At 45.9% G+C, this 26,593-nt stretch overlaps 1 protein-coding gene across 4 annotated transcripts in view; it reads right to left on the bottom strand.

Annotated features, from left to right (window-relative positions):
- The window catches only part of LRRK1 (leucine rich repeat kinase 1), a 149,377-nt gene that overhangs the window by 65,905 nt on the left and 56,879 nt on the right, over positions 1–26,593 (bottom strand). For all 4 annotated transcript variants that reach the window (XM_033919979.1, XM_033919978.1, XM_033919980.1 and 1 more), the window contains 4 exons: positions 15,787–15,914; positions 15,525–15,688; positions 7,527–7,664; positions 5,805–5,917 (listed from right to left, as the gene is read on the bottom strand). In XM_033919979.1, coding sequence (XP_033775870.1) covers positions 5,805–5,917; positions 7,527–7,664; positions 15,525–15,688; positions 15,787–15,914 — 543 coding nt within the window. The remainder of the gene's footprint in view (positions 1–5,804; positions 5,918–7,526; positions 7,665–15,524; positions 15,689–15,786; positions 15,915–26,593) is intronic.

The following is a 26,593-nucleotide window of genomic DNA, read 5'->3' as shown; positions in this document are numbered from 1 at the left end:
CCAGTGTGCTGAATGCTCTGCACTGCTCCGATGGACACAGAGGCCCTGATTCTACAAAGTGCGTCCCGATTTTAGGCAGCTGTAGGCGTCCTACAGCTGTCTAATCAGCCAATCGGGATGCATGTTTTTTTTAAAAATGCTCCCCAGGCAGGCTGCCTATATTGAAAGCGCCTCCGGGAGCCTAGGGAGGCCTGCAAGACGCCTAAGGGCCTTAGGCGAACCTAGGCGGCCCAACGCGTCTCCCTAATAGAGGAAGAGATGCTTAAAATGTAGGCCAGCAAAATGCTGGTCTACATTGTAAGTAGACGCGGCTGCTATACTTATGGCAGCAAGGGATCTCCATGCTGCAATAAGTATAGCGGCCGCGGCCGCCTGTCCCATCGCCGGCAGGAGGATGCCCAATCCTCCTGCCGGAACCCCCCTGGAACCCCCCTCCCCCCCCAAACTGGTAATCGCCGGCAAGATGATGCCCAATCCTCCTGCCGGAACCCCCCTGGAACCCCTCTCCCCCCAAACTGGTAATCGCCGGCAAGAGGATGTCCAATCCTCCTGCCGGAAAGCCCGACGATCCCCCCCAAACTAACCTCCCTCCCCCAACTAACCTTTAAATGTTGGTCGGCTGGACGGGTCTTGCTGCCGTCCAGCCGACAGGCCCACCTCGTGGAAATGAGACAGGCCCGCCCCTTCCCGGCCCATCCCCGCTAAATCTAAGGCCTGATTGGCCCAGGCTCTAGAAGCCTGGACCAATCAGGCCTTAGGCATAGCGAGCTGCCCATCCCCACTAATCCTAAGGCCTGATTGGTCCAGGTGCCTAGCCTAAGAAAAAGGACCATTTAAACTAATTTATGGAATATGAATGGTTGGGCAGACTAGATGGGCCACTTGGGTCTTTATATGCCTTCATTTACTATGTTAACTTGCACAACTGTCTCTGCTCCAATGAGCCTTCCCGACTAACCAAAACTGGGAGGACTATGGACTGGTTGACATGAAAATGGTGAGAACAGGAATGAACGGGCTGCAGCACAACCCGCACCCTAGAGAACTCCAGGAAGGGAGGCCTACACAAAAAAGCCTGCAGTTCTGAAATGCATCTCACAGAAGTAATGGCCACCAAGAATACCGCCTTAAGAGTAAAGACCTTCAACTTACAGGCATTGAGAGACTCAAACGGAAAACTAGATGGAGCATGAGCATGGGGAGAACTAAATGGAGATCACAGGCAGGAACTGACTTGAGAGCTGCAAACTAGTTGCTGGAGCAATTTTGCAGCTCTCAAAAACCAAATCCCAGCTGGAGAAGGAGCCAAACGCTTACCAAGCAAGAGACCACAAAATGAAGACAAAGTGGCAATCTACACCCGAAGGGAAGACCAGGCAAAGCCTCACTCCAGGCCATCCTGCAGAAACTCCAGGATGCGAGGCAAAGCAGCTTGAAGGGGAACCACGCCACGCATGGAACACTACTCTTCAAAAGGACACCAAATACGGACATAAGCATGAGAAGTGGAAAATTCTCCGAGACCCTAAGAGAGAGGAAAGCACCTTATCCGAATATCCCTTCTACCAAACTGTAAAACAAAAGGGACCTGGAACCAACAGTGGAATGGGACCCTGAGACAGAAGAATGGGCAAGAGGGGCTGTGGAAGAGGATCTGCCACTAGCAGATGAACCGGATCTGCATACCATGGGCACCTGGGCCAGTCGAGAGCCATGAGAATTATGCAGCGTGCATGCTGGGCAATCTGAAGAACTCTGCCCACCAGAGGCCATAGAAGAAAAGACATAAAGCAGGCCATCCGTCGGCCAAGCCTGCACCAGAGTATCCAGCCCCTTGGCTTGGCAATCCCTGCCCCAACTGAAGAACCTCAGCACTTTGGTGTTGACACTCATGGCCATGAGATCCATGATCGGCCGACCATAGGACTGAACAAACAACTCAAAGGGTCTGAGACACCAATCACCAGGATCCAGCACATGACAACTGAGAAAATCCTCCTAGACATTGTCTACACTGGCAATGTGGGAAGCAAGATGTCCTGAAGATGAGCCTCCACCCAGTCCATGAGCACAGAGGTCTCCAGCACCACCAGATGACTCTTGGTGCCCCCCTGACGACTGACCTAGGCCACCACTGTGGCATTGTCTGAGAGAACTCAAACTGACTTGCCCTCCAACAAGGACTGGAATTCCACTAATGCTAGCTGAATGGCTCTAGTCTTCAGAACATTGATCGACCAGGATGCATCCACCAGTGACTAGCAGCCCTGAGCCGAGTGACAGAGACATTGAGCTCCCCAACTGAGGAGACTGGTGTCCGCAAGAAGCACTGTCCACTGGGGCTGATCGAGACTCACTCCCTGAACCAGACTGGAAAACTGGAGCCACTAGTGAAGGCTGAGCCAAATAACCCCCAAAGTGGGACTGGCGAGTCCAGATCTTGCGTCTGTGGCAACCACCGCCAAAACAGCGCATACTAAAGAGAACACAGGTGAGTCTGAGCCCACTGGACCACTTCCAAGGAGGCTGCAATGGACCCTAAGACCTGCAGAAAGTCTTGTGCCAGTGGACATCGGCAATCCATCAGAGAGCGAATCTGCATCTGCAATTTGCACATCCTGGCCTCCAGAAGGAAAACTCTCCCCAAGCTGGAGTCGAAAAGAATGCCGAGATACTTCAAGCACTGGGACGGAGTCAACTGGCTTTGGACAGGTTGACCACCCAGTCCAGGAATTGGGGAAACTCCACAACCTGAGCCATGACGCGGGAACTCTCCTACAACGACTTCGCTAGAATCAAACAATCATCTAGATAGGAGTGCACCAGAATGTCCTCCTTGCGCAAGGCAGCTGCCACCACAACCATAATCTTGGTGAAGGTACTCGGTGTCTTAGCTAGATCAAAGGGAAGCACCCAAAATTGATAATGCTCTCCCAAAATCGCAAAGTGTAGAAGCGTTGATGAGAGACCCAAATGGGAACTTGCAGATAGGCCTCTGTCAGGTTGAGAGAAGTCAGAAATTCCCCAGGCTGGATGGCCAGAATTACTGATTTCAGGGATTCCATGTGAAAACATGGAACCTGGAGAGCTCTAATCCAAAATGACCCCTCTTTCTAGGGCACCACAAAGCAAATGGTGTACCTGCCTGTGCGAATCTCCTGAGGCACTGGGACTACTGCTTTCAGGTCCAGCAACCTGATCAGTGTCTGCTGAAAAGCCCTTCTCTTTCAAGTTGCCTGACAAGGAGAGGAGGAAATGATCTGGCAAAAACTCCAGCGCATAACCATCCCGAATCATCTCCAGGACTCACTGATCCGTTATGATCTCTGCCCATCCTCGGTAAAAACTTCCGCAACTGGGCTCTGACTGGAACTGTAGGAAGGAACTGCAATGCATAGGTTGGAAGAAACATCCTCAGTAAGGGAAAGAGATTGCACCCCGGCCAGGGCGGTACCTACAAAATCCATTCAAACGTCCCCAGGCAGAACCACCACACAAAACCTGGCAAGGTCAGTCCTCTGGTGTTTCGGTTGTTTTTTTTAACTTCACTGAGGCACATTAGAGACACTCAAGTGTCACATTAGAGACACTCACTGGGTATCACACTAGATACACACTTAACCATGGCTGACCACACAAACTTACTGGTGAAGAAATGCTTTTACACGCTGTGAAAACTAAGGACTATTAAAAAATACTTCGACACAACATCCTTTAGCTTACTGGTGCAGTCACTGATCCTATCTATCCTGGACTACTGCAACATCGTCTACCTGGGTATCCCAAAAAAAAAAACCAGTACAAAAATTAAGAATAGTGCAAAACACTGCAGCTCACATGATCTTCGGACTGAGGAAAAAAGACCATATTAGCCCCTCCTACAAAAAATTGCACTGGTTGCCAATGGAGGCGCAAATACTGTTCAAGTTTGCATGTATCTGTTTCAAACAGGTCTGGAGACTAGCACCTTCCTACCTGCTACCACACTTCACGCTACACAACCCCACACGAACAACCAGAAACCGAAACATCTTTCCATACCCAAAGATCACAGGCTGCAAATACAAATCCTTTCTGGACAGAACCTTCATGTTCCAAGCAAGCAGACAGCAATCCTGGCTGGGAAACTACGTAAATAGAGCCAGGCAGACCTACGGCGCATTCTGAAAATCAATTAAAACCGTTCTATTTGACAAATTCATCGCCTAAACAGATGACCTTCACTCACTATAATATTTCCCCTTTGCAAACCTGATGTAACTCCAATGCCTCATGTAACACTTCTCATATAACCCCAATTTCTAGGTAACATTTCTCTTCTTGCATTCTGTAATTCGCTGATTGTCCAGCCTTCTTTCAATGTGAACCGCCTAGAAGTCATTTGACTATGGCGGTATAGAAAAATAAAGTTATTATTATTATGAACCAGCTTATCCAACTCCTCCCTGAAGAGAAAGGAGTCCCAAAAAGGAAACTAATAATTTTAAATAAATAAATGTTCAGGGCTGGCAGTGCAAACTGTACAGATCTAGTCGTGGTAACATAGGTTAATTTGTGGTTAAGGCACAAGGCTAGCAATTGGCTAATCACAGGGCTAAATGGGTTAACCCTCACTCCTAGGCCAGAGCCAGTATTCCTGTGCTTTGAGAACTATTTTATAATGACAACCAACTGTAACACTTTGTACTGCTTGTGATTTATCTGTTAATAGAGAAGTCTGTATCCTCTATTAAGTGTTTTGTTTCTGATTTAACCGTTTACTGTGCCTCTTTTCATTTATACGGTAAGTTCTAAAATATCATTTGCTATCCATCAAGCCAGTTTGTACTTTTTACTGTCATTTCTAAACTCTCTCACCATAATATTTATTGTGTTTAAGTTTTATATATGTTGTTTATATATTTATGTGTCTTTTGTTTTGATCATCTCCCCTTCTTGTTTGCCTCTTCTAGTTTTCTTGCATCACACCTTCTTATCTGCAGGAACAGGAATGTCCCAGATGATCATTTCTTCATTCTTGACAATTCTGTTGGGGTTGTGACACAGCAATGTCATCGTGTTTACATAGTTTCTGGTGGATGAGCTGTGCTACCTTGTTGAGCTTCTCTGTATACAGACTTTCTGACAGCAGTGTCACACCCAGTGATAAGATGTTGCAACTATTTCCATTCCGTGTTACAGGAATCTGCATTTTTCTGTTAAACCATTTTTCTATTCTAGCAGTGAACCATCGTGTCCACAATTCATTATCATGTGCCTCAAATATCAATCTAGGCTTATATTACCTTTCCTTAAGCATTCATACAGTATATTAGACTTTGATCTACTTGCAGTTTATAAAGTAACTATTTCCCACTGTATTTGTGTTTCAGCCAGTTTTTCCTTGCCTGCTGATCTAATTCTTTAAAAAGTGGTTTCCCTTGTTTGCAAATGCTGATGCTTCTTCCAGCCTCCCCACAAATGTTGCTGAGCTATCATTCATTCCTTCTTTTGGAGTGTCGGTCAAAGTGTAAGGCCTGGACGTGTGGTTATGATACAGGGCCACATGTGCAGAACAGCAGTTACAGCACTTAAATCGTCAGTGTGGGCAGAGATGGCCATGTGAAGAACGTTTAGTACAGAAAACTGTGAGCCTGTGCACATTCACCAGTCTATTCCTTATTATGCTTGTGCAAGTCACTTAAAAAAAAGCACGAGTCGTGTCTCTTTGAGGAAAGAGCACTATTATGGTATACACATTTACATATATAGAATACATATGAAGATCAAACCTTCTTCAACACTAAAGCAAAGCTGCCACTCACCTGCCAAGCTGATTGTGTGAGAGATCCAGGGACTTCAGGTGCTTACAGGTCCACTTGTCAGGAGAAGGCAGCACACACAACTGGTTTCCAGAGAGCTTCAGAGACAGCAGGTTCTGACAGGGAAAAGTCTGCCCTTATAAACAGCCAAATTAAATGAAGGTAACACAACCACTGATGGACTTCCTAACTCCTGCATCTCCATTCCCTTGTGTCCCAAAAAGGCACATACAACCTACTCAGATATTTATTAAAGTGTACATTACAGTATATTGCAAGCTATACAGAGCCTGAGAAGTGGGCTTTGGACATTTCCCTTCCGCAAAGTCAAGTGGAGAAGTAGGACGGGGAGGAGGAGGAACTCTTGCAATTCAGTGCATATAAATGCAGTTCTTGCTGCTCTGTTGTCACTGCTACACCAGTTTCTTCTATGTAGAACAAGGTGACTTATTTCTAGAAAGATTTTGCTACTGATGGTATCTTCATGTTAAAGGGATAAAAATCTTCCAGAGTAATTAGGAGACCCCTAAAATGAAATAACCTGTTGACAGTGCCAACCTCTGATTTGGCGATGCTCTCAGATCAAATATTGCCATATGAAGGGGGAAAACTGCAACAGTTACAAAAATACAACCGGACAAATCACATTTATAACAAGAAATGAATAGCTCAAGCAATTCCGGCTGCTAACAGAATAATTCCAAAACTTACATTTAAAGAAAGGGTAAACCATGATTCACGCCACCTTTGAAGCAGTTATAATGTAGAGAGAAGGAATATTAGGTCAATTAAATATAATTTGGGATGCTAATTTCTTCTTTCTGTGCTCAGTTTCCTTGTAAGAATGTTCTGTATAGTAAAATTCAGACTCCTATGTTATGTTATACCAGGACTTATATTCCACCTATACAGTTCAGGCACAGATTCCACAGTACAAGAGGTAGATTATATCACCCAGGAATTAATATATATATATAAATATGATAGCTAAACAAATTAATTCCTTAGAAAGTCAAATTTATGGGGGGGAAAAGTTTTCAGGTTCCGTCTAAACCAGAAATAATGATCATAACATCTCAGGAAAAATGGAAGTTGATTCCATAACTCAGCCATGTGGTACTGAATGAAAGAGGAGCGTTACTAACTGATTTTAAGTGCTTAAACATTGGAAATCTTAACAGAAAAAGATTTTGAGTGCTGCTGGCTGAGGTTTCCTTTCTGCTGTCTCTTGCAGCTTATGAAGGCAGGGCAGGCTCTAGAAGTGGGTTGTTTTCTTCTCATTATTTCCTTGCTTCTTGATACATGAACAGCAAGATACAGTACATTGCAAAACATTACTGTAGACTGAAAACTTTCTCAGGTAATATTGACTCAAACTGCTCACTCTATCCCCACCCCACACGGATCAGATTCCTTAAAAGTAACAAGAAGGGATCCTTTGTCTATATAGCAGATGGCTGAAACTTAGAAACCCACATTAAGTGGGTAATTTGAGGGGGGATAACGAGGGTCGGAGCTGTTTTCAGTCTTCTGGGAATATGCTTTGAAGGAGAGATCTTTAAGGAGGAAGACCATTGAGACAATCTGTGCCATGAATACCCTCTGAATCGCTCATGAACTGCTGATATTACTACAGTTTCTGTCTGTGCTGCACCTCCACACTATCTTACACTCCAACTGGAAAATCAGCTTGAGGAGCTGAAGGAAAGGCTGGCTTCTGCTTACCTCCAGCTGGAAAAGGCCTGCAGGACCTTCCTTCAGTGCATTGTTAGAGAAGTCTACTTCCTGAAGGTGATTCTTCCAGAAAACAGCCAGTGTATCTGGAAGTACCTCCAGAAAGTTTTTGGATGCTCTGCAACATTTCTGGCAACAAGGGAAAAAAAGAGGCTAATTCATCGATGGCCCACAAAAACCAGAAACCCAATGGCAGGGTAATTTTCACACTGTGCATTGTTGTAGTGCTCAGAGCTACTACTTTTTTAGTTCAAAATTTATTGAAATTTTGAAAAATTTACAATAAACATCAGTAATAGCATACAAGTGCTACTTTTTAATCTAAAGATTTTGCATCAATTTTTAAAGGAAAGTTAAATCAGGAAATACATGCAAGCATTTACAACTGCTCTAAGGAATGCACAAATCTGCCTTTTTAATTTGTGTGTTTATGTTCTTAGATTATAAAATATTCTCAGAAGTTCCAATCTTGCCCAAACCCTGTTCCCAGGAATACCTCTGACCAGACTAGACAAACTTACGTGCGTTAAATTTAGGTGCATATAACCTGGGCTATTTGTAAGAGGTATTTTGTGAAATATATTGCTTCTGAGTGAAAATTAATCAGAGAAAGAGAGGGTCATTTCTCTCTGTAAAATGTTCTATTTTATTTTACATGTTTAAACAAACCTCTTAAAATTATACTAAGGTGGGCTGTTTTCATAAAGGACAGCTGTGCAGGTAAAATGGATTTGAAAGTTACTCTCCCCATTCCCAGGCAGTAGCAATTTGCTAAGGCCTGTGAGGATGTTCCAACTGCTGAAGCTGAAAAGTTTAACTTAGCCCTGTTAGCATTATTTTTACATTTCAAAAGCAAAAAGCATTCGGTCTCTCTGGAAAATCAATTTAAACATATGAAGGCTGTTTGTAAGAGCTGGAGATTTCTTTGTGCATCACAGGCTTCCCTAAAAGTCAAAGGGAACATAAACTTCATTCCATCCTTCGTAATAAGGAATTACGATTATTTAACTTGCTTATCAAGAAAGCCAGATAAAGTTAAGTACCTTGTTTTCAACTGAGTCCCAAAGGTACAGGGTCACACTCAGAAGCTGATGCAACTCAGTGCATGGCTTCCTTAAGCAGGTGTAAAGAAAAAGTTTGCTCCCTAATGCAGTAAACAAACATGCTGCATGCATAAAGTGTAAGCTACCATGGGAGAGAATACCGGTTGAATGCACACACAGGTCTAAGCTAGCAGCAACTGTATCTTGCATCTACAGATGCTGGAACGCGGCCCTTTCCAACAATATTTATTAGCACCCTGGAAAACATATCTCAGCACTTACGTTATTGGCATAATAGTCTAGCACTTTACTCTCTTGCAGTACACATTACCCTCAGTTCCTCATTTCTGCTGGAATTTATTTTTATATATCCACATCAAGAAAACCAGAAAAAAGTTGTAGGTCCACTGTCCACAAAAGAATGAGCTAAACATTTAGGCCCATATTCTGTAAACGGTGCCTTAACTTAAGTGAAAAACACCATGTAAATGACATTTAAACTCATTTTCAAGGTGCCTACTGGCACCTAAAATATCAGAGCCAGAATTGTGTCTCTATAGGCGCTTTATGGTGCTTAACACCATTGTAGGAATGGCTAACGCTGGAAGTGGCATTAAGCACCGTAAAGCACCTACAGAGGCATGATTCACATTAAAGGTAGCTGCCAGAAATGTAGGCCTTGAAAACCCTGGCCTACATTTCCAGCACCTACCTTTGCCAGAGGCGCGATTCTATAAATGGCACATTTTATGATTGATCAGCGACAACGGTGCTGTTTAGAGAATTTGGGCCTTTCTCATGTTAAAAGTCCAAAAGAAACAAGGCAAACAGTCCCATGACAAATATACAAGGAAAAGAAAAGTGGGGAAGGAACTGTACACATCAGCCTTAGGTAGAAATGAGTTTATTGAATACAAGTATCTATTAAAATATAAAACATTTGGTACAATCAATCTGTCTTTGGATTCCTGCCAGACCCGACACGGTCTGTGGTTCGGCTTCAAAACGGAAGCCTGCCTCAAGGGTGTCTATGATGATCTAAAAGATACATATGCATTTTGCAAATAAAAATAAAAACTGAAGAATATGTGTATACACACACATATATACATGATGTACAACTGAGGATATATACAAATAAAATTTAAAACTTAAAAAGTGTTGTATAATCTAGTTTCCCTTTCGAAAATCTCTTATATGCCTTTTCTCCCTGCAGTCAGTTTTTGCCCAGTTCCTCTTTCCCCAGCACTTGTAACCTTCTGGGTGACCCAGCATCACCACCGGTGTGACAGTATCCTGTTTCAAAATTGCTACAAACGTGTGTATATATATATATATCTACACACACATATACTCACAGTATATACATTTTGTTTTCAAATATTTAGCCTTTTGGAACTTAAATGCTTAAGCGCCATCTATTGGGTATGTTTTGAATTACACCTCTCAATTCATTTTTTATTATTTATTATCTGTATGTTTTTTTGGTATCCTTTTATTATGAATGTTTTTAATACATTTCTTAGATTATACAACACTTTTTAAGTTTTAAATGTAATTTGTACACGTCCTCAGTTGTATATCATGTATATATGGACCAAGCTATCTGAACAACCACCTAATCTGGAAAAACACATCCAGACCAAGGAGAACTCAAGCACACTTTACCCACCCCCCAATCAAAAGCATGCAAAGCAAAAAAAAAATATGACGGTCTACTAGTCACCAGAGCAGCAAAAATAGACCACCACCTTTCAAATCTGCTTACCACGACGCCCAACTACAAAACATTCAGGAAAGAACTGAAAACCATACTATTCAAGAAATTTGACAAATGATCTAACTAACCCGTATCGACTATTCCCAGATCCCGATGCATACCATAGCTATTAACCTTGTAATCTCCCTGGGAATGCCCAGGCTCATTTCTTGTTGTAAGACATCAATGTAATGTAATGTAATGTGTGTATACACATATTCTTCTGTTTTTATTTTTATTTGTAAAATGCATATGTATCTTTTAGATCATCATAGACACCCCTGAGGTAGGCTTCCGTTTTGAACCCGAAACATGGACCGTGTCGGGTCTGGAAGGAATCCAAAGACAGACTGATTGGCTTTCAATTGCCTGTGCATCGATGTCGGTGAGAGTCTTTGCACAAAACTTATTTTAACACAGGGTGCCCCTAAAATTGTGTGCATAAGCTAAGCTGAATTGTGTGTAAAGGGGAATTTTGGACTTAGCTATTAATTTCCTTCTCTTGAGTCTTGCCAGACCAGTTCAGATAAGTGGGGTTGTGTCACCTTGCCAGCAGATGAAGTGAGCTGACTTCACTCGGAATGTTTACTCTTTCCAAAAGTACAAGAACTAGGGAGCACACAATGAAGCTACTAAGTAGTACATTTAAAACAAATCTGAGAAAATATTTCTTCACTCAATGTGTAATTAAGTTCTGGACAAGTTCCTAAAAGTTTATAAGCCACTATTAAGATGGACTATGGAAAATCAACTGCTTATCTATGGGACAAGTAACATTAAATCTGTTTACTATTCTGGGATCTTGCCAGGAATTTGTGACCTGGATTTGCCATTGCTGGAAGCAGGATATTGGGTCTGATGGACCTCCTGTCTGTCCCAATATGGTGGTTTATGTACTCAAGAGGGCTGATGTTGCTTTCAGCTCCTCAATATATCAAAAAAGAGACTACTGAAGGCAAATATTCTGGGGTTACCCCCAAACCCAAACCTGGTGCAGTCAAAATGATCAGTTCATGGTCACTAACCCATTTCCACACACCAACAACTACTTTCAAAATGGGTTACAACATACTGTACTCGACCTCAATCATTCTTCGCCTTCCCCTTAATTAAAGGATGCAACCCATAAGTGATTCATCAACAAACTCCTACCCTATCAAGCAGCCTCCAAAGATCCCAAATGGAGCCAACTGGTCAGAACATGCACTTCAGAAAGCTCCTAAAAACACTCCACTTCCCCAAACAGGACGACCCACTTTAAATCTTCCATGAAAAGATTCCCAACCCACTGACTCTCTATTCCACGTTGTTGCTTTAAGACTATGAACATTCCTACCTATTTATTTATCTCCCTCCTTATAAAACCCTGCTTAACCTCCCTCTTTGCAATCTATACAATTTTCAGTCCTCTCTCCATTTCTGAAGCTCACTGATTCTCCTCAGCCATTTTTCCTGTAAATTGCCTCAAACCAAAAGGCTTTCGTGGTATATAAATAAAGATTTATGTTATGTTATACTCTTTGTTAGCTTTCTGAATTTAAGTCTGAGAACCCTTGACTGCCTGGCATGACTCAAAGAAAGGAAATTAACAGGTAAGTCCAAATTGCCCTGTCCTTTTCATCCATGCCAGATCAGTCCAGATGATTGGGATATACCCAATGTATGCCCAGACTGGGCAGGAAGAAGCCACAATAGCTCTCAGAACTCCTACACCTAAGATGTTGGAACCTCCAACCTGCATACCTATGTTGAGATGCTTGGAGAAGGGGTGCAACAGAAGCAAGGGCACTGTCCTACCAATATCACCTGGAAGACAGTCTAAATTTGCCTATGAGGACTTTTGTGCACTGATCTAGTGGGCTAACTAGCCCTCTGGAACATGTCAACTCTTGTTGGTGTTGACTGAGGTGGTCATCTCCTTCACTCTGAGAATTGATGCCTTAAAGACCACTATGTCTTATTAGAACACTCAATAGAAAAAAAAAGACCTATCCCAAAACTTTTACTGACAACTAACTTTTTATTATCATCAGAAGACAAAAAGCCTGATTCCATCTGCACACAATAGCACTTTTAGAAGGAAAGTGTTGGGCACAGGGATATGCTTTCCTTTCAAATACTCAAGGAGACCTAAAAGATGCCATGCTACAAGACTTGAGAGAAAGGAAGTACTGAACCTTCAGGACTAAAAACAAGTTCCAAACAGCAGTCTTCAATGCTTGACATCTGAGGGCTACTAGTTTAAAGTCAGCTTTGTTTCCCTCAGTTATGCCTGAAGGTAAATCTACATCCTTCATGAACTTCCCCATTTCTCTATCAGAGGGAAATACCATATTTTTCGCTCCATAAGACGCACTTCCCCCCCAAAAAAAAAATTGGTGGAAATAAGGGTGCGTCTTATGGAGCGAATACCTAACCCCCCCCCCCTCCTGGTTACCTTATTTTAATTTTGGTGCCCTCCCTTGCTGGACGCAGCTGTTTCTCCAGCGGCAGAGCAGCGCGCAAGGTTGCCTGTCTGGTCGGCTGACGCGGCTGCCTCCTCTTACCTTCTATAGCAGCAGAGCGGCGCATAAGGCTGCCTGCCTAGTCCCGTGCAATTTCCGTTCTCACGGGACCAGGCAGGCAGCCTTGTGCGCCACTCTGCCACTACAGAAGGGAAGAGGAGGCAGCCACATCAGCCGACCAGGCAGGCAGCCTTGCGCACCGCTCTGCTGATGGAGAGGCAGCTGGAGACAGTGAGTCCTGCTTCCCATACGAGCAGCAGCTTCCCCACCGGCCAGGCACAAGCAGCAGCCATCGGAACCGGAAGTCACTGGGCGTCCCGGCATGGCAGCACAGCCCTGAAGAAAGCGAGCGGCTACGGCAATAGCAGCAGCGGCAGCCGGTTCCGGCCTCCCGCTCTCCTCCCTTCCTTCCCCCCCCATGGCAACGCTGGGCGGCACATCCAGGCCTCAGCTGCCTCCACCACCGTTCCTCTGACTCCCTTCGTGTTCGGGTGGGACATGGAGAAATGAGCCCATCAAGCTGTGCCGGAGGAACTAAAGGTACAGGGGAGAGGTCGGAGGGGGCTACGGGGGTCCTGCCTGCCTGCGGGTGGGGGATGAGGAGTGCAGGAGGAAGGAAATGACAATCCCAGCATAAGAACCAGGGCAATCAGGGGAGGGAAAGAACAATCCCAGCATAAGAGACAGAGCAATCCCAGCATAAGAACCAGGGCAACCAGGGGAGGGAAAGAGACAGAGCAAAGAAATGCTGAAGGAGGAGGGAGCATAGGGACAGGAACATGGAATAATGCTGGAAAGGGGAGGAATAAAGATACAGAGATGTGATACTTAATGGAAGGGGAGGAAATGATACACATGGATAGTGAAGAAGAGAAGAAAGATTATGCACTTTGGGGGGCCCTGCCTGCCTGCTTGATTGCCTCAGGGTGGGGGGGCCTTGCCTGTCACTAGGCCTTTAGGCCTGCCTGCCCTGTCCCTGCCTACCACTAGACCACCAGAAGGGGGACAGGATACAGAGCCTGGCAAGGAGGGGAGACATGGTGCAGAGCCTGGCAGGGAGAATTTGGTTCAGAATGCTTTTTTTTCTTGTTTTCCTCCTCTAAATCTAGGGTGCGTCTTATGGTCAGGTGCATCTTATGGAGCGAAAAATATGGCATATATCTTGGCATACTTTACTTATATATTTTTGGTGCAAAGCAGCCATAAGAAAAAGCTGGTAATCCCATCAAAATAGGAGCATTGCCCAAATCTTACCTTAGGCAGATCACTTGCCACAGCATACCGGTAATCTGGGGAACCTCTCCAGTATTGCTTTTGACTGGATGCTAAAACTCCATAGTTTGCACTCGCCCACCTCGCACCTGCCTGCTCCCAAACCAGGTCAAATGCACCAGTTAACATGCTGTACTTCTTATCTGCAGGGTGTCACTTCCCTTTATTTCCAGACATACTGGAAACAAGTGGAGGGAAAGCAGACAGCACTCCCTTAAGCTGGTATCTGCTTGTCTACTTGCTCCCAAGCCAGGCCAAACGCACTAACATGTAACTTCCCTTTTCCCCCAGACATATTGGAAACAAGTGGAGGGAAGAAAGGGGGGAATTTGATTACTTCAGACCCCCTGTCTAAGTTCCAATCTGGCATGGTGTCATAGCAGACCAGAAGGCAAGCTGGAAAGAGGTTGAACTGAAGGCTCTTGTTTGTTTGATTTTTATTCCTTCTTTCTCTTCCCAAAATTTTGATTGGCCAGTTCTCAGCAAATGTATTTCTGACACCTCCACCCTCAAGAGCAGTGGAATAGTGGGCACTGCAGCCACATCCCCTACAAGGATGGGGGGCAGGAGGAAGGGCCCAATATCACCAGGTTCAGTCCCCCTGGGCTCTGTGGACTGGCCTCTGCCAAGCGTAGCTCTCTTGTCTGTTTCCAAGGGGGGAGGGAAATCATCCCCATATGACTGTTGCCTGCAGTGTCCCTCAAACTTAGTCTGTGTTCCACTGGAAATCTGGGAATACAGTCTTCCTGGGAGCAGCCTACTTGTAGCTACTGCACCAGGCCACATGTCTGCATCATCTGCTGGAACCAGGAAAATACTGAGAAGCTGAAGGCAACATAAGGCCCCTATAGAGAGATAAAGTTGGTTTCCAGTTGTTTTTTCTGTCTTCATCTGACATAGAAGCCTGACTCATTTTATTTCATAAACTTTAGAGTTAAACACAAAACCCGTGACCCAGGATTGCTCTCAAAACTGAATTTTATAAATACAATTATATTTATTAGGTGTCCACTGTGAGATAAGTGATGGATAGCGGTTTAAGTCCCATCACTGCCTTCTGGTCAAATCACTCTCTCCCTGTGCTTCAGCTCTACTCCCAGCTCTGTCACCGACTTCTGTGGCACTGTAAACAAGTCATAGTATTGCCCTGTGACTCACCTTTAACAACATTAATTGGCTAATAATAATTGATTCTCTTTGAAAGATGTCCCATATGTTGACAACCAAATAGAGTCCTGTCAAAACGTCTACCCTAGAAAGGGCTGCACTTTTGCTTATAATGTAAAGCATATTGGGATCCTATCTAGAAGAAAATCTGTTATAAAAATCCTATTAGTTCCTGTTGCTTTAAACTCAAGTCTGTTTTATGAGGAAGTTAACAAGGATTTCAATTTTTAGGCACTTCACCTACCAAAGGAGAGGCCCAGGGGTCAGGAAAGACCTGCAGTTTGTTCTGGGAAATGTTGAGGTAGCTCAACGACTTCAGGCAGTGCAGAACCGGGACAGGCAGAGTCGTCAGCATATTCTCAGACACATCCAGCTCCTGCAGCTTTCTCAGTCCAATCCAGTTAGTGGCTGGAACAGATTAATGCCATTATAGCGAACAATAGGCTCAGTAGCACCAAAGAAAGCTTGGCAACCTATGCTAATTGCCAAAGTGGGCAAATACTTACTATTTTCCTCTGCAAACAAATTTTCCAGATAATTTTTTGATGCTATTAGCTTTTGAAGTTCTGTGAGATGCAGAAGTCCAAGAGGGAGACTGGACAGCTTATTGCTGGAAACATCAATCTCTATCAACCTATGAAAAGGGGGAAGATGCAGTCAGTTCATGAGAAAATGTATGTTAATTCCTGTGGAACACATAAGCAGACAGGTAAGAATATAACCTCTAGAGATGCAGCTATTTTGGAAGTTCTTTAGCATCTTTCCATTTCAGTAACACTATGGGGTTCATCTGCAATTTCTAGATGTTCTGCTGGGCTTTTTGTCTGCAATTTGTCTAAATCTCAAGGGAGTGTGTTGGAGGCGTGTTATGGCTGGGATTTGGGCGAGCTTAGCACTTGTACATTTTGCAGCGATAATCAAAGTTTTTACAAAAAGTCCAGGGAACAATTTGGATATTTGGAGCTCGACCTGTTTTAAAAATGAATAAGGGCCACAAAGGTACTCAAACTGACCAGAGGACCACTGAAGGGATTAAAGAATGACCACCCCCCTCTCACTCCCGCAGTGGTCATCAACCCCCTCCCACCTCTTAAAGATGTGAAAGAAACAGTACATTCCAGCCTGTATTACAGCCTGCATTACAGATGGCCACACAGACATAGCTCAGCAGAGCAGAGGGGGACTTTAGGGGGTACTGCAGTGAATGCTACATTGAAAAGTCAAAGGTACACGTTATCATAACCTGCTTATATTGTATGGTGAGCCCTGCAAAACCTACTGAGGCTTCAGTATTTGAACTTCTTTATATTTTGCTGGTTTATGTATAATGTTTGGTTTGGTTTTTAAATTGGATAAAGGCAGAATATAAATGAATAAACCACAAACTATACTGTACCTACATAAAGATGACATCTGCAGGCTATGTTCCCTCTGCTCTGGCACACTTTTGGCTGTGCCGGTCCTCTGCTCCAGAACAGGAACTGACATCAGAGGGGGCAGAAGAGAGTGCGCGACCGTTTGAAATCTGCACAGCTGAGCACAGTGGCCCAATGCATATATAAGCTGGCTTCTTCTGCACCTAGTTCCTGCCAGATGACCTAATTAGGCCTCAATGGGCTGGAGTGAGCTTTGATGGAGACTCCAGTAGATAGAAGCTAAGCGCACTACCAGGCAAGGCTCTGGGTTTCTAAGAAAAAGGACCATGTATGGCTGGGCAGACTGGATGGACCATTCGGGTCTTTATCTGCTCTCATTTACTATGAGTGACTATGTGTAAAAATGTCCATGTGTACTTAAACAGTGTCCAGCACTTTAGCTCAATATTCTTTAAATATATAAACAATGAAATTCTCATATCTGATAATAGCTGACAAAACACTGCAGATTCAATCTGACATGGCTCGATAAGGTGCCCCATTTCGAACCTTCCTCAGGAGCCAAACATTACATGTTCAAGCTGTCCACATCATGATCAACCAGGGCATCAGTATAGTACAGAGAACCACTGAGAGGTTCTTCCAACAAACAAAAAAATTTGGGGACATTGTATTAGTTTTAAAGAATAATTAAATACTGGATGGTGTGGATTGGACTGTGTAGTAAAGGTTCTGTTGTAACTCTACAGAGAATTTTTGCATTAGTGTATTATACAGTATATATAAACATTGGATGCATAAACACTGAGGCACACCTCTTTGGATCATCCTTGATTAAGAGGGTTGTGGCAGTGGTAGAGAAGATAACTCAGATTAAAATACAATGGATATATGCTCTGCTGTTGCCGGTGAATGAGATGTCCTTATGGTGGAAAAGTTGCAGAATGCAAAAATAAAGCTTATATAGGGAGCATTGTTCCTGGTAAGATCATTTTTAAACATTGCGTGGGAGAGGAGGAGAAATCACTGAACATTTGGAAAACGCTGAGAAGTAAACTCTTCTTAAATTCTGGAAATACGGTTAATGTTGATAGAGTTTATTATTTATGGAAGAAAATGTTTGAATATTCAGAGAAATTGTAAGCACAATGCAATTTTGATTTTTAAAAAAGCTGTTATATTAATTCCGTTAATTTTTTGATATTATTAAATATATATGGTAGATAATCATATGTGTGATTATCATAAGGCAATGTAACGCAAAGTTGGTTGCTCGTGTCAAGTAGGTCCTTAGAGGAAACATAACCTGCAGGCCTAAGGGCTATTAGGTGGTGTACAGGAAGTTTTGGAGGCTTATGGTGACATGTGTGACATTTACTGCAGTAGCCCCTAGAATGTCCGTCTGCTTTGCTCAGCTGTGTGGCCACTTTGCTTCTACATTCCAATGGCTTGTTTTTGTGCATTTTTCATTTGGACGTTTTCATATTTGAAAATGGCAAAAAAAGATAAGTCACACTAGGGGCCAAGTTGTCTAGATATGTTATTAAAAAAAAACAAAAAGATAAGACATCTGGCAGTTTTGAAAATGTACATTTTCTCAACTGGATTTTTGTATTTCTTTCCCGAAAATGCCCTTCCACAGCATTTACAGTCATCCAACAGTGAACATGGCGAGAAAACAACCAGCAGTTAGCAGTCAGTAAAGAGCTGCTACTTATGAGAGAGCTTCCTAGGCCACCGCAGACACATGCCTAGCATGGAAAAGCAGAAGTGCTGGAACTGAGCAACAGCAGAAATGTCAATCTAAGGAACTGTCTTTCCACCAAATTTTTGGGCCCCTTTAAAGTGTGCTTTTTTGCTAAATATGAAAAAATGTTTGCAGTTAAGTGTGGCAATTTGAGATTTGGCCGAATATGGGAACCTTTGCTTAAATTCTGTAATTAATATACTTATGGTAGTTATTAAGATACATCTTCTCACGACTAATGTTTTGTATTTATTGCATTGGTATTGTCCACTTGTTGTTTTGTGTGTATATATATATAATGTTTGTATGTATTTATTTATTTAAAATCTAATAAAATATTTATTGAAAAAAAATTGCCAATACCAACAAGACACTTTACCTGCCCTGCTTCTCAGTCCTCTATGATTTTATCTGTTATTCCTAAGTTTCCTCCCCCAATACATTTGTTAAGGGTTTTTTTTTAACAAGTGTGCAATTTTTATTATGGATAGAACGCTTGTTTTCAAAATGCCCACTTCCACGTACATTTTTTTCAGCTTTCCACACACACATACCTGCAAACAGAACATTAGGAATGACTAGGAAAGAAATAAAAATATATCATAATGCAGTAGTCCCCAATACACAGCCCTCAAACAGCTGGCTGAAATGCTCTTCAGATCCTGTAAATGTGTTAATTTCAATCTTGATATACAAGTAGTAACTGCAATCTCTTAAGTGTGATACACATGTGTCTCCTTTATGGAATTTGCTACTGTTGACAATCCAGAAGATCGGCCTCATCTTCTGCTGGGCCTTGAGCATCTGCGCAGAAGAGGAGGCCGATCTTCGGGCACCAGCACCAAGCACAGGACATGCCGGTGCCGGTGCCCAGATGACTGTAAGAAGCGGCGGGCAGGGGTGCCCAATCACGGCAGGGAGTGCCCGATCGAGTCGGGGGGGGGGAGTGCCCAATCGAGTGGGGGGGGGGGGTGCAGGATCGTGTCGGAGGGGGTGCCGGATCGTGGTGGGGGGTGCCGAATCGCGGGGGGGGGGGGTGCCGAATTGCAGGGGGGCCTTCGGGGGGAGCAATGCCAGTTCTCGTGGGGGGGGGGGGGAACGTATCAAAGCGAGTTTCCCATGATAAACGAGCATTTTGGATTAAGAGCATGCTCCTGGAACGGATTATGCTCATAATCCAAGGTACCACTGTATGTGTAAGTTGAAATCTTTTGGTAGCCCTTAGGGGAAAATTCTATAACAGGCACCTAAAGTCATGCGCCTAACTTAATTAGTAAAATAGCTTCAATAAATTTAATTGGGAGATAGATGCCTATCTTCTTAGGCATGATTCGACAAAAGATAGGTGCTTATTGCATGGTGCCTACTGGCACCTAACACCAAAGTAGGCGTGTTTGAGGGTAGAGAAAGAATTAGGCACTGCTAGGAATGATATTCTAAAGGACTTAGGAGCCTCTAAAGTAGGTCTTTAAAACCCTGGCCTACACTACAGGCACCGAAGCTTAAAGTTAGGCAAGATTCTGTAATGGGCGCCTAACTTTAGATGCCTCTCTTTTTTAGACTCTTTTTCTGAGAAGTCTTGGATTCACACTGTGGCCTTGTCACAATGACTCAATTGCTTCATGGTGAGGCTACATTGAATGTGGACAATTCTGGTCACCACATCTCAAACAAGATATAATAGAACTGGAAAAGGTACAGAGAAAGGCAACCAAAATGATTAACTCCCATATGAAGAAAGGTTAGGACTCTTCAGCTTGGAGAAGAGACAAACCCTGAAAGGAGTGGGAGAAGTAACTGCTAGTCAGGGAACACTCCATGAAGTTACACAGTGGCCCAAATATTTTTTTCTATTTAGTGTAAACCAGGCGTGGATGTTATTTAAAAATACCATTTTGGAAGCCCAGACCAGATGTATTCTAGGATCAGCCAAAAAAGGGATGGTTAGCAAGACTAAGAATGTTATAATGCCCCTCTATCGCTCCATGGTGTGACCTCACCTGGAGTATTGCGTTCAGCTCTGGTCTCCTTATCTCAAGAAAGATATAGCGGCATTGGAAAAGGTTCAAAGAAGAGCAACCAAGATGATAAAGGGGATGGAACTCCTTTCGTATGAGGATTGACTAAAAAGATTAGGGCTCTTCAGCTTGGAAAAGAGACAGCTGAGGGGAGATATGATTGAAGTCTACAAAATCCTGAGTGGAGTAGAATGGGTAGAAGTGGATCGATTTTTCACTCCGTCAAAAATTACAAAAACTAAGGGACACTCGAAGTTACAGGGAAATACTTTTAAAATCAATAAGAGGAAATATTTTTTCACTCAGAGAATAGCAGATAGTGTAGCTGGTTTTAAGAAAGGTTTGCACAAATTCCTGGAGGAAAAGTCCAGGAACTTGTTATTGAGAAAGACATGGAGGAAGCCACTGCTTGCCCTGGATCAGTAGCATGGAATGTTGCTGCTATTTGGGTTTTGGCTAGATACTAGTGACCTGGATTGGCCACTGGGCTTGATGGACCTTTGCTCTGACCCAGTAAGGCTATTCTTATGTTCTTATGCTATAGAACTCTTTATGGGAACAAATAATCTAAGCAGTTAATGCAGCTGGGTTTAAAAAGCGTTTGAACAAATTGCTGAAGGAGTAGTCCATAAACCGTTATAAATGTACATACTAGGTCAGACCAATGGTCCATCTAACCCAGCATCCCATCTTCATGATGGCCAATCCAGGTCACACAGATCTGAAAAATCCCAAATAGTAACAAGATTCCATGTAGAATCTCAGAAAGTAGCAACATTCCATGCTACCGATCCAAGGCAAGCAGTGTCTTCCCCTATGTCTGTCTCAATAACAGACTATACACTTTTCCTCCAGGAAATTATCCAAACCTTTCTTAAAACCCAGCTACATTAACCACTCTTACCATAACCTTTGGCAACCTGAGGAAAGCCAGTACTTATTCTTGGGATTAAGCTCCATAGAATCTTGCCACTTTTCGGGACTTTTAGCCTGGATTGGCCACTGTTGGGCTAGATGGACCCTTAACCTGAAGTTCTTCAGTATGGTGCTCTGGTAAGGATCTGTTCTTTGACTCTCTGTGCTGTATTCAGACTCTAAGAGGGGTCAGTTTAGAACAGCTTTTCCATTACTGAAAACCTCTTTTTTTCAGGCAGATGAGAGCACTCGCAGAACAAACCTATTTAATTACCCCTCCCTGAAATCTTACCAATACAAAAAGTTTCTAGATAGGCTGAACACATGGCTTTGAAAACCCATACTTAAGGCTACTACATATGCTGACTTTAGAAAATCCCTGAAAACTCGATTGTTTAACAAATTCTAAATTCCCAACCCACCTCATCCTCTCTACGGCCCTCTTCTCTACCTCGCCACCATCCCAATTCAAGATTTGAGACTAACTTATGCTCTCTTTCCACCTTGTATCCCATGTACTGACAAAAGGAGAAATTAGGTTCTTACCTGCTAATTTACTTTCTTTTAGCTTCTCCAGACCAGTAGAGGTTAACTTTACGATTGGGTATATATCTAATCATGACCAGCAGGTGGAGACTGAAAACAAAACTTTGGGACAGTATATCCTAGCCCCTCCTCTCTATTTCCCTCAGTCTGCCGAATAGCCAAGCAGAACCAAGAACTGGAAACAACAGAGAGAAAAAACAATACTCCGAAAGGAGTAACAAATAACATACCCAAAAAATGCTGTTGGAAAATGCAGAGGAGAAATTCCCGAAGGAAGAAGGTCCCCACAGCTCGCCAGCTAAGCCAGCCGAGCCACAGCCGCTGTTCTTCAATTCTCCCCGGCCCTAGAAAAATACTAGAACCCGCAGCAAAAACCAAAAACTGCCCGCGCAACAGCCCCAACAACAACAACAACAGACAGGGTGGGGACCTCTACTGGTCTGGAGAAGCTAAAAGAAAGTAAATTAGCAGGTAAGAACCTAATTTCTCCTTCTTTAGCACTCTCCAGACCAGTAGAGGTTAACTTTACGATTGGGACGTACCAAAGCAGTCCCTCTCACGGGCGGGACCCCCGAAGGGCCGATACCAGAACACGCTCACCGAACACCGCGTCCCGACGCGCCTGAACATCTACCCGATAATGCCGAACAAATGAATGCAAGGAGGACCAAACCGCAGCCTTACAAATATCCACCGGAGGCACGAGCGACGACTCAGCCCAAGAAGCCGCCTGACCCCTAGTGGAATGAGCCTTGAGAAACTCCGGAACCGGCTTCTGACTCAGAAGATAAGCGGAAGCGATCGTCTCCTTGATCCAGCGCGCAATAGTAGCCTTAGAAGCGCCAGCCCCCCGACGAGGACCCGCCAGAAGCACAAAGAGATGATCGGAGCTCCGAAAATCCCGGGTCCGCTGCACATAAGCATGGAGGACCCGACCGACATCCAACTTGCGCAGCTGTCGTTGCTCAGAAGAACCCTCCCGACTACCCAAGACCGGGAGGACCACCGATTGATTGACATGAAAAGGAGAAACTACCTTCGGCAGAAAGGAAGGAACAGGCCGCAAAACAACCCGCTCCTTTGAAAACTCCAGGAAGGGAGCCCTACAAGAGAAAGCCTGTAGCTCCGACACCCGTCTAGCGGAAGTAATGGCCACCAAAAAGACCGACTTCAGCGTAAGGTCCTTCAACGAACAGCCATCCAACGGCTCGAAAGGAGGGCGCACTAGAACAGAGAGAACCAGATTGAGATCCCAAGAGGGAATCGAGGGCCTTATGGGAGGCCTGAGCAACTTGGCCGCCCTAAGAAAGCGAATCACATCAGGAATGGCTGACAAACGCTGACCTGTCACCAGCCCCCGAAAAGCCGACAGGGCCGCCAGATGAACCCGAAGAGAAGACCAGGCCAGGCCCCTATCCAGGCCATCCTGCAAAAACTCTAGAATGTTAGGCAGAGAAGCGCGAAAGGAGACCACTCCCCGCGCTCGGCACCATTCCTCAAAAAGACGCCAAACCCGTACATAAGCCCGAGAGGTAGAAAGCCTCCGGGACCCCAAAAGTGTAGAGATCACCTTGTCGGAATATCCCTTCTTACTCAGGCGGCCCCTTTCAAGAGCCAAGCCGTAAGACAAAAGGGAGACGGGTCGAACATGGGAATGGGACCCTGCGTCAGAAGATCGCACTCGAGAGGCAGAGGAAGAGGATCCGCCACCAGATGCCTCACCAGATCCGCATACCACGGACGACGAGGCCAATCCGGAGCCACCAAGACCACCAGCCCCGGATGGCGAACAATGCGAAGCAGTACTCTGCCTACTAATGGCCAAGGAGGGAACACATACAACAGCCCCTCCGTTGGCCACGGTTGGACCAGAGCATCCAGACCCTCGGCCAGACCGTCCCTGCGACGACTGAAGAAGCGGGGTACTTTGGCGTTGCCACTTGTAGCCATCAGATCCATCAGGGGCTGCCCCCAAGCACGCACTAGCAACTGAAACGCCTCGGCGCCGAGACACCACTCTCCCGGATCCAAGAAGTGACGACTGAGGAAGTCCGCCTGAACGTTTTCTACCCCGGCAATGTGAGAGGCCGAGAGGTCCAGAAGATGCGACTCCGCCCAAACCATGAGCCGAGCCGCCTCCTGCGCCACCAGAGTGCTCTTGGTGCCCCCCTGACGATTGACATAAGCCACCGCCGTGGCATTGTCCGACAGGACTCTGACCGACTTGCCCAACAAAAGGGAGTGGAAAGCCAACAGCGCCAGCCGGACCGCCCTGGTCTCCAACACGTTGATCGACCAGGAGGCCTCCTCCGTGGACCAGGTTCCCTGAGCAGAGTGACCCAGACACTGGGCCCCCCAACCCAGGAGACTCGCATCCGTAAGGAGCACCGTCCACTGCGGAAGATCCAGACCCACCCCCAGAACTAGGTGAGGGGTCCGGAGCCACCAACGCAGACTGCAGCGCGCCAAGCCTCGCAGGGGAACCGGAACATCCATCCCGTGCCTCTGGGGAGACCACCTCCGGAGCAGAGCATACTGAAGAGGACGCATGTGGGCCCGCGCCCACCTCACCACGTCCAGGGACGCCGCCATCGACCCCAGGACCTGGAGGAAATCTCGCGCCCGAGGACACCGGGACGCCAAAAGCAGGCGAATCTGAGACTGCAATTTGCTCACCCGGGCCTCTGGGAGGAAGACCTTCCCCAAGGAGGTGTCGAACAGCACCCCGAGGTACTCCAGACGCTGAACCGGAACCAACCGACTCTTGGAAAGGTTGACCACCCAGCCCAGCGACCGGAGAAACTCCACCACCCGAGCCGTAACCCGGTAGCTTTCCTGCAACGACTTGGCCCGAATTAACCAGTCGTCCAGGTAGGGGTGTACCAGAATGCCCTCCGACCGCAAGGCTGCCGCGACGACCACCATCACCTTGGTGAACGTCCGGGGAGCCGTGGCCAGCCCAAAGGGAAGCGCACAGAACTGATAGTGCCGACCCAAGATCGCAAAGCGCAGGAAACGCTGATGAGAGGTCCGAATAGGAACATGCAAGTAGGCCTCCGTCAGATCGAGAGAAGTGAGAAACTCCCCCGGCTGAACCGCCAGAATGACCGACCGCAGCGTTTCCATACGGAAAGAGGGAACCTTGAGAGCCCTGTTGACCCCTTTCAAATCGAGGATGGGCCGAAAAGTCCCCTCCTTCTTGGGCACCACAAAGTAAATGGAGTACCTGCCCGTGCCCCACTCCGGGGGGGGCACCGGAACTACTGCCCTGAGATCTAGCAAGCGCTGAAGGGTCTGGCGAAAAGCCTGCTTCTTCCCCGGAGTCTGACACGGAGAAGCGAGGAAAAAATCCGGCAGAGAGCGGGCGAACTCCAGGGCATAACCGTCCCGCACCACCTCCAGGACCCACTGATCGGACGTGATCTCGGCCCATTTGGGAAAAAAAGTCGCGCAGCCGGGCCCCCACCGGAACCAAGGGGGGCGCCGGCAAGGCGTCATTGTGCAGGACGGGAAGCGGGGGAACCGGCGGAGGGGTTCCCTGCCCCCCGACGGGCCCCCCGAAAGGGCTGCATGCGCTGGAAGAACCGACCCCGGGAAAACCCCGGAGACTGGAAAGAAGCAGCCCCACGCCCAGGGCGATACTTGCGAAATTCCCGCAAACGCCCCCGGGCCGCACCCCCCCGAGACGCCGGGCGGGCACGGTCCTCCGGCAAACGGGGAACTTTCGAGTCCGACAGAGTCTGAATTAACTTATCCAAGTCCTCTCCAAATAAAAACGACCCCCGAAAGGGAAATTTAGTAAGCTTAGCTTTGGACGCAGCATCCGCCGCCCAAGCGCGCAGCCACAACACACGCCTTGCGGCCACGCCAAAAGCCATGGACTTAGCCGAGATCCGCACCAAGTCATACAGAGCATCCGAGAGGAATGAGGCAGCCATCTCAATCTTTGCTACCTCCTGATCCACCAGAGACCAGTCGTCAGACTCTCGATCCAAGACCCGCTCCGCCCACCGAAACACGGCGCGAGCGACCAGTCCCCCACAAATAGCCGCCTGGACCCCAAAGGCAGAGACTTGAAAATTTTGCTTAAGGATGGTCTCCAATTTGCGCTCCTCAGAGTCCCGCAAGGCAGAACCGCCCTCAACAGGCACGGTATGCCGCTTGGAAATAGCCGAGACCACCGCATCCACGACTGGCGAAGCTAACGTAGCCCGATCCCCTTCAGGAATGGGATACAGGCGAGCCATGCTGCGCGCCAGCCGAAACGGCGTCTCCGGCGTTTTCCACTGCTCAAGAATAATATCCCGAATATCCTGATGCATAGGAAAAGAGCGGGAAACGGAACGGATCCCTCGTAACAGAGGGTCCCCCACACGCGGAGTCTCCGGCGGCGCGTCCTCAAAACGCAAAGCCGAAGAAACCTGTTGAATAAGGTCAGGCAGCTCATCTCTCTGAAAAAGGCGCACCACGGACGCCTCGTCACTGGAGAACGGGAAACCCGACAACCCGCCGCCAGCTTCCGTCCCCTCCAGAGGGTCCTGGAATTCCTCAGAAGGGTCCAGGTCCTCCTCCATACCGACACGTTCCTCCGACCACAAATCCTCGTCCCACGACACCCGCGGACGCTTGGACAAGAGAGGCGGCGGAGGGGACGTCACGTCAGACGAGAGAGGCAAAGCCGCAGGGAGCGCGGAGGAAACCCCACCCCCCG

The sequence above is a fragment of the Geotrypetes seraphini genome, chromosome 14 (assembly GCF_902459505.1).
Source record: "Geotrypetes seraphini chromosome 14, aGeoSer1.1, whole genome shotgun sequence".
NCBI lineage: Eukaryota > Metazoa > Chordata > Amphibia > Gymnophiona > Dermophiidae > Geotrypetes > Geotrypetes seraphini.
Note: the sequence above shows the minus strand (reverse complement) of the source record. Positions and strands in the feature narration are given on the sequence as shown.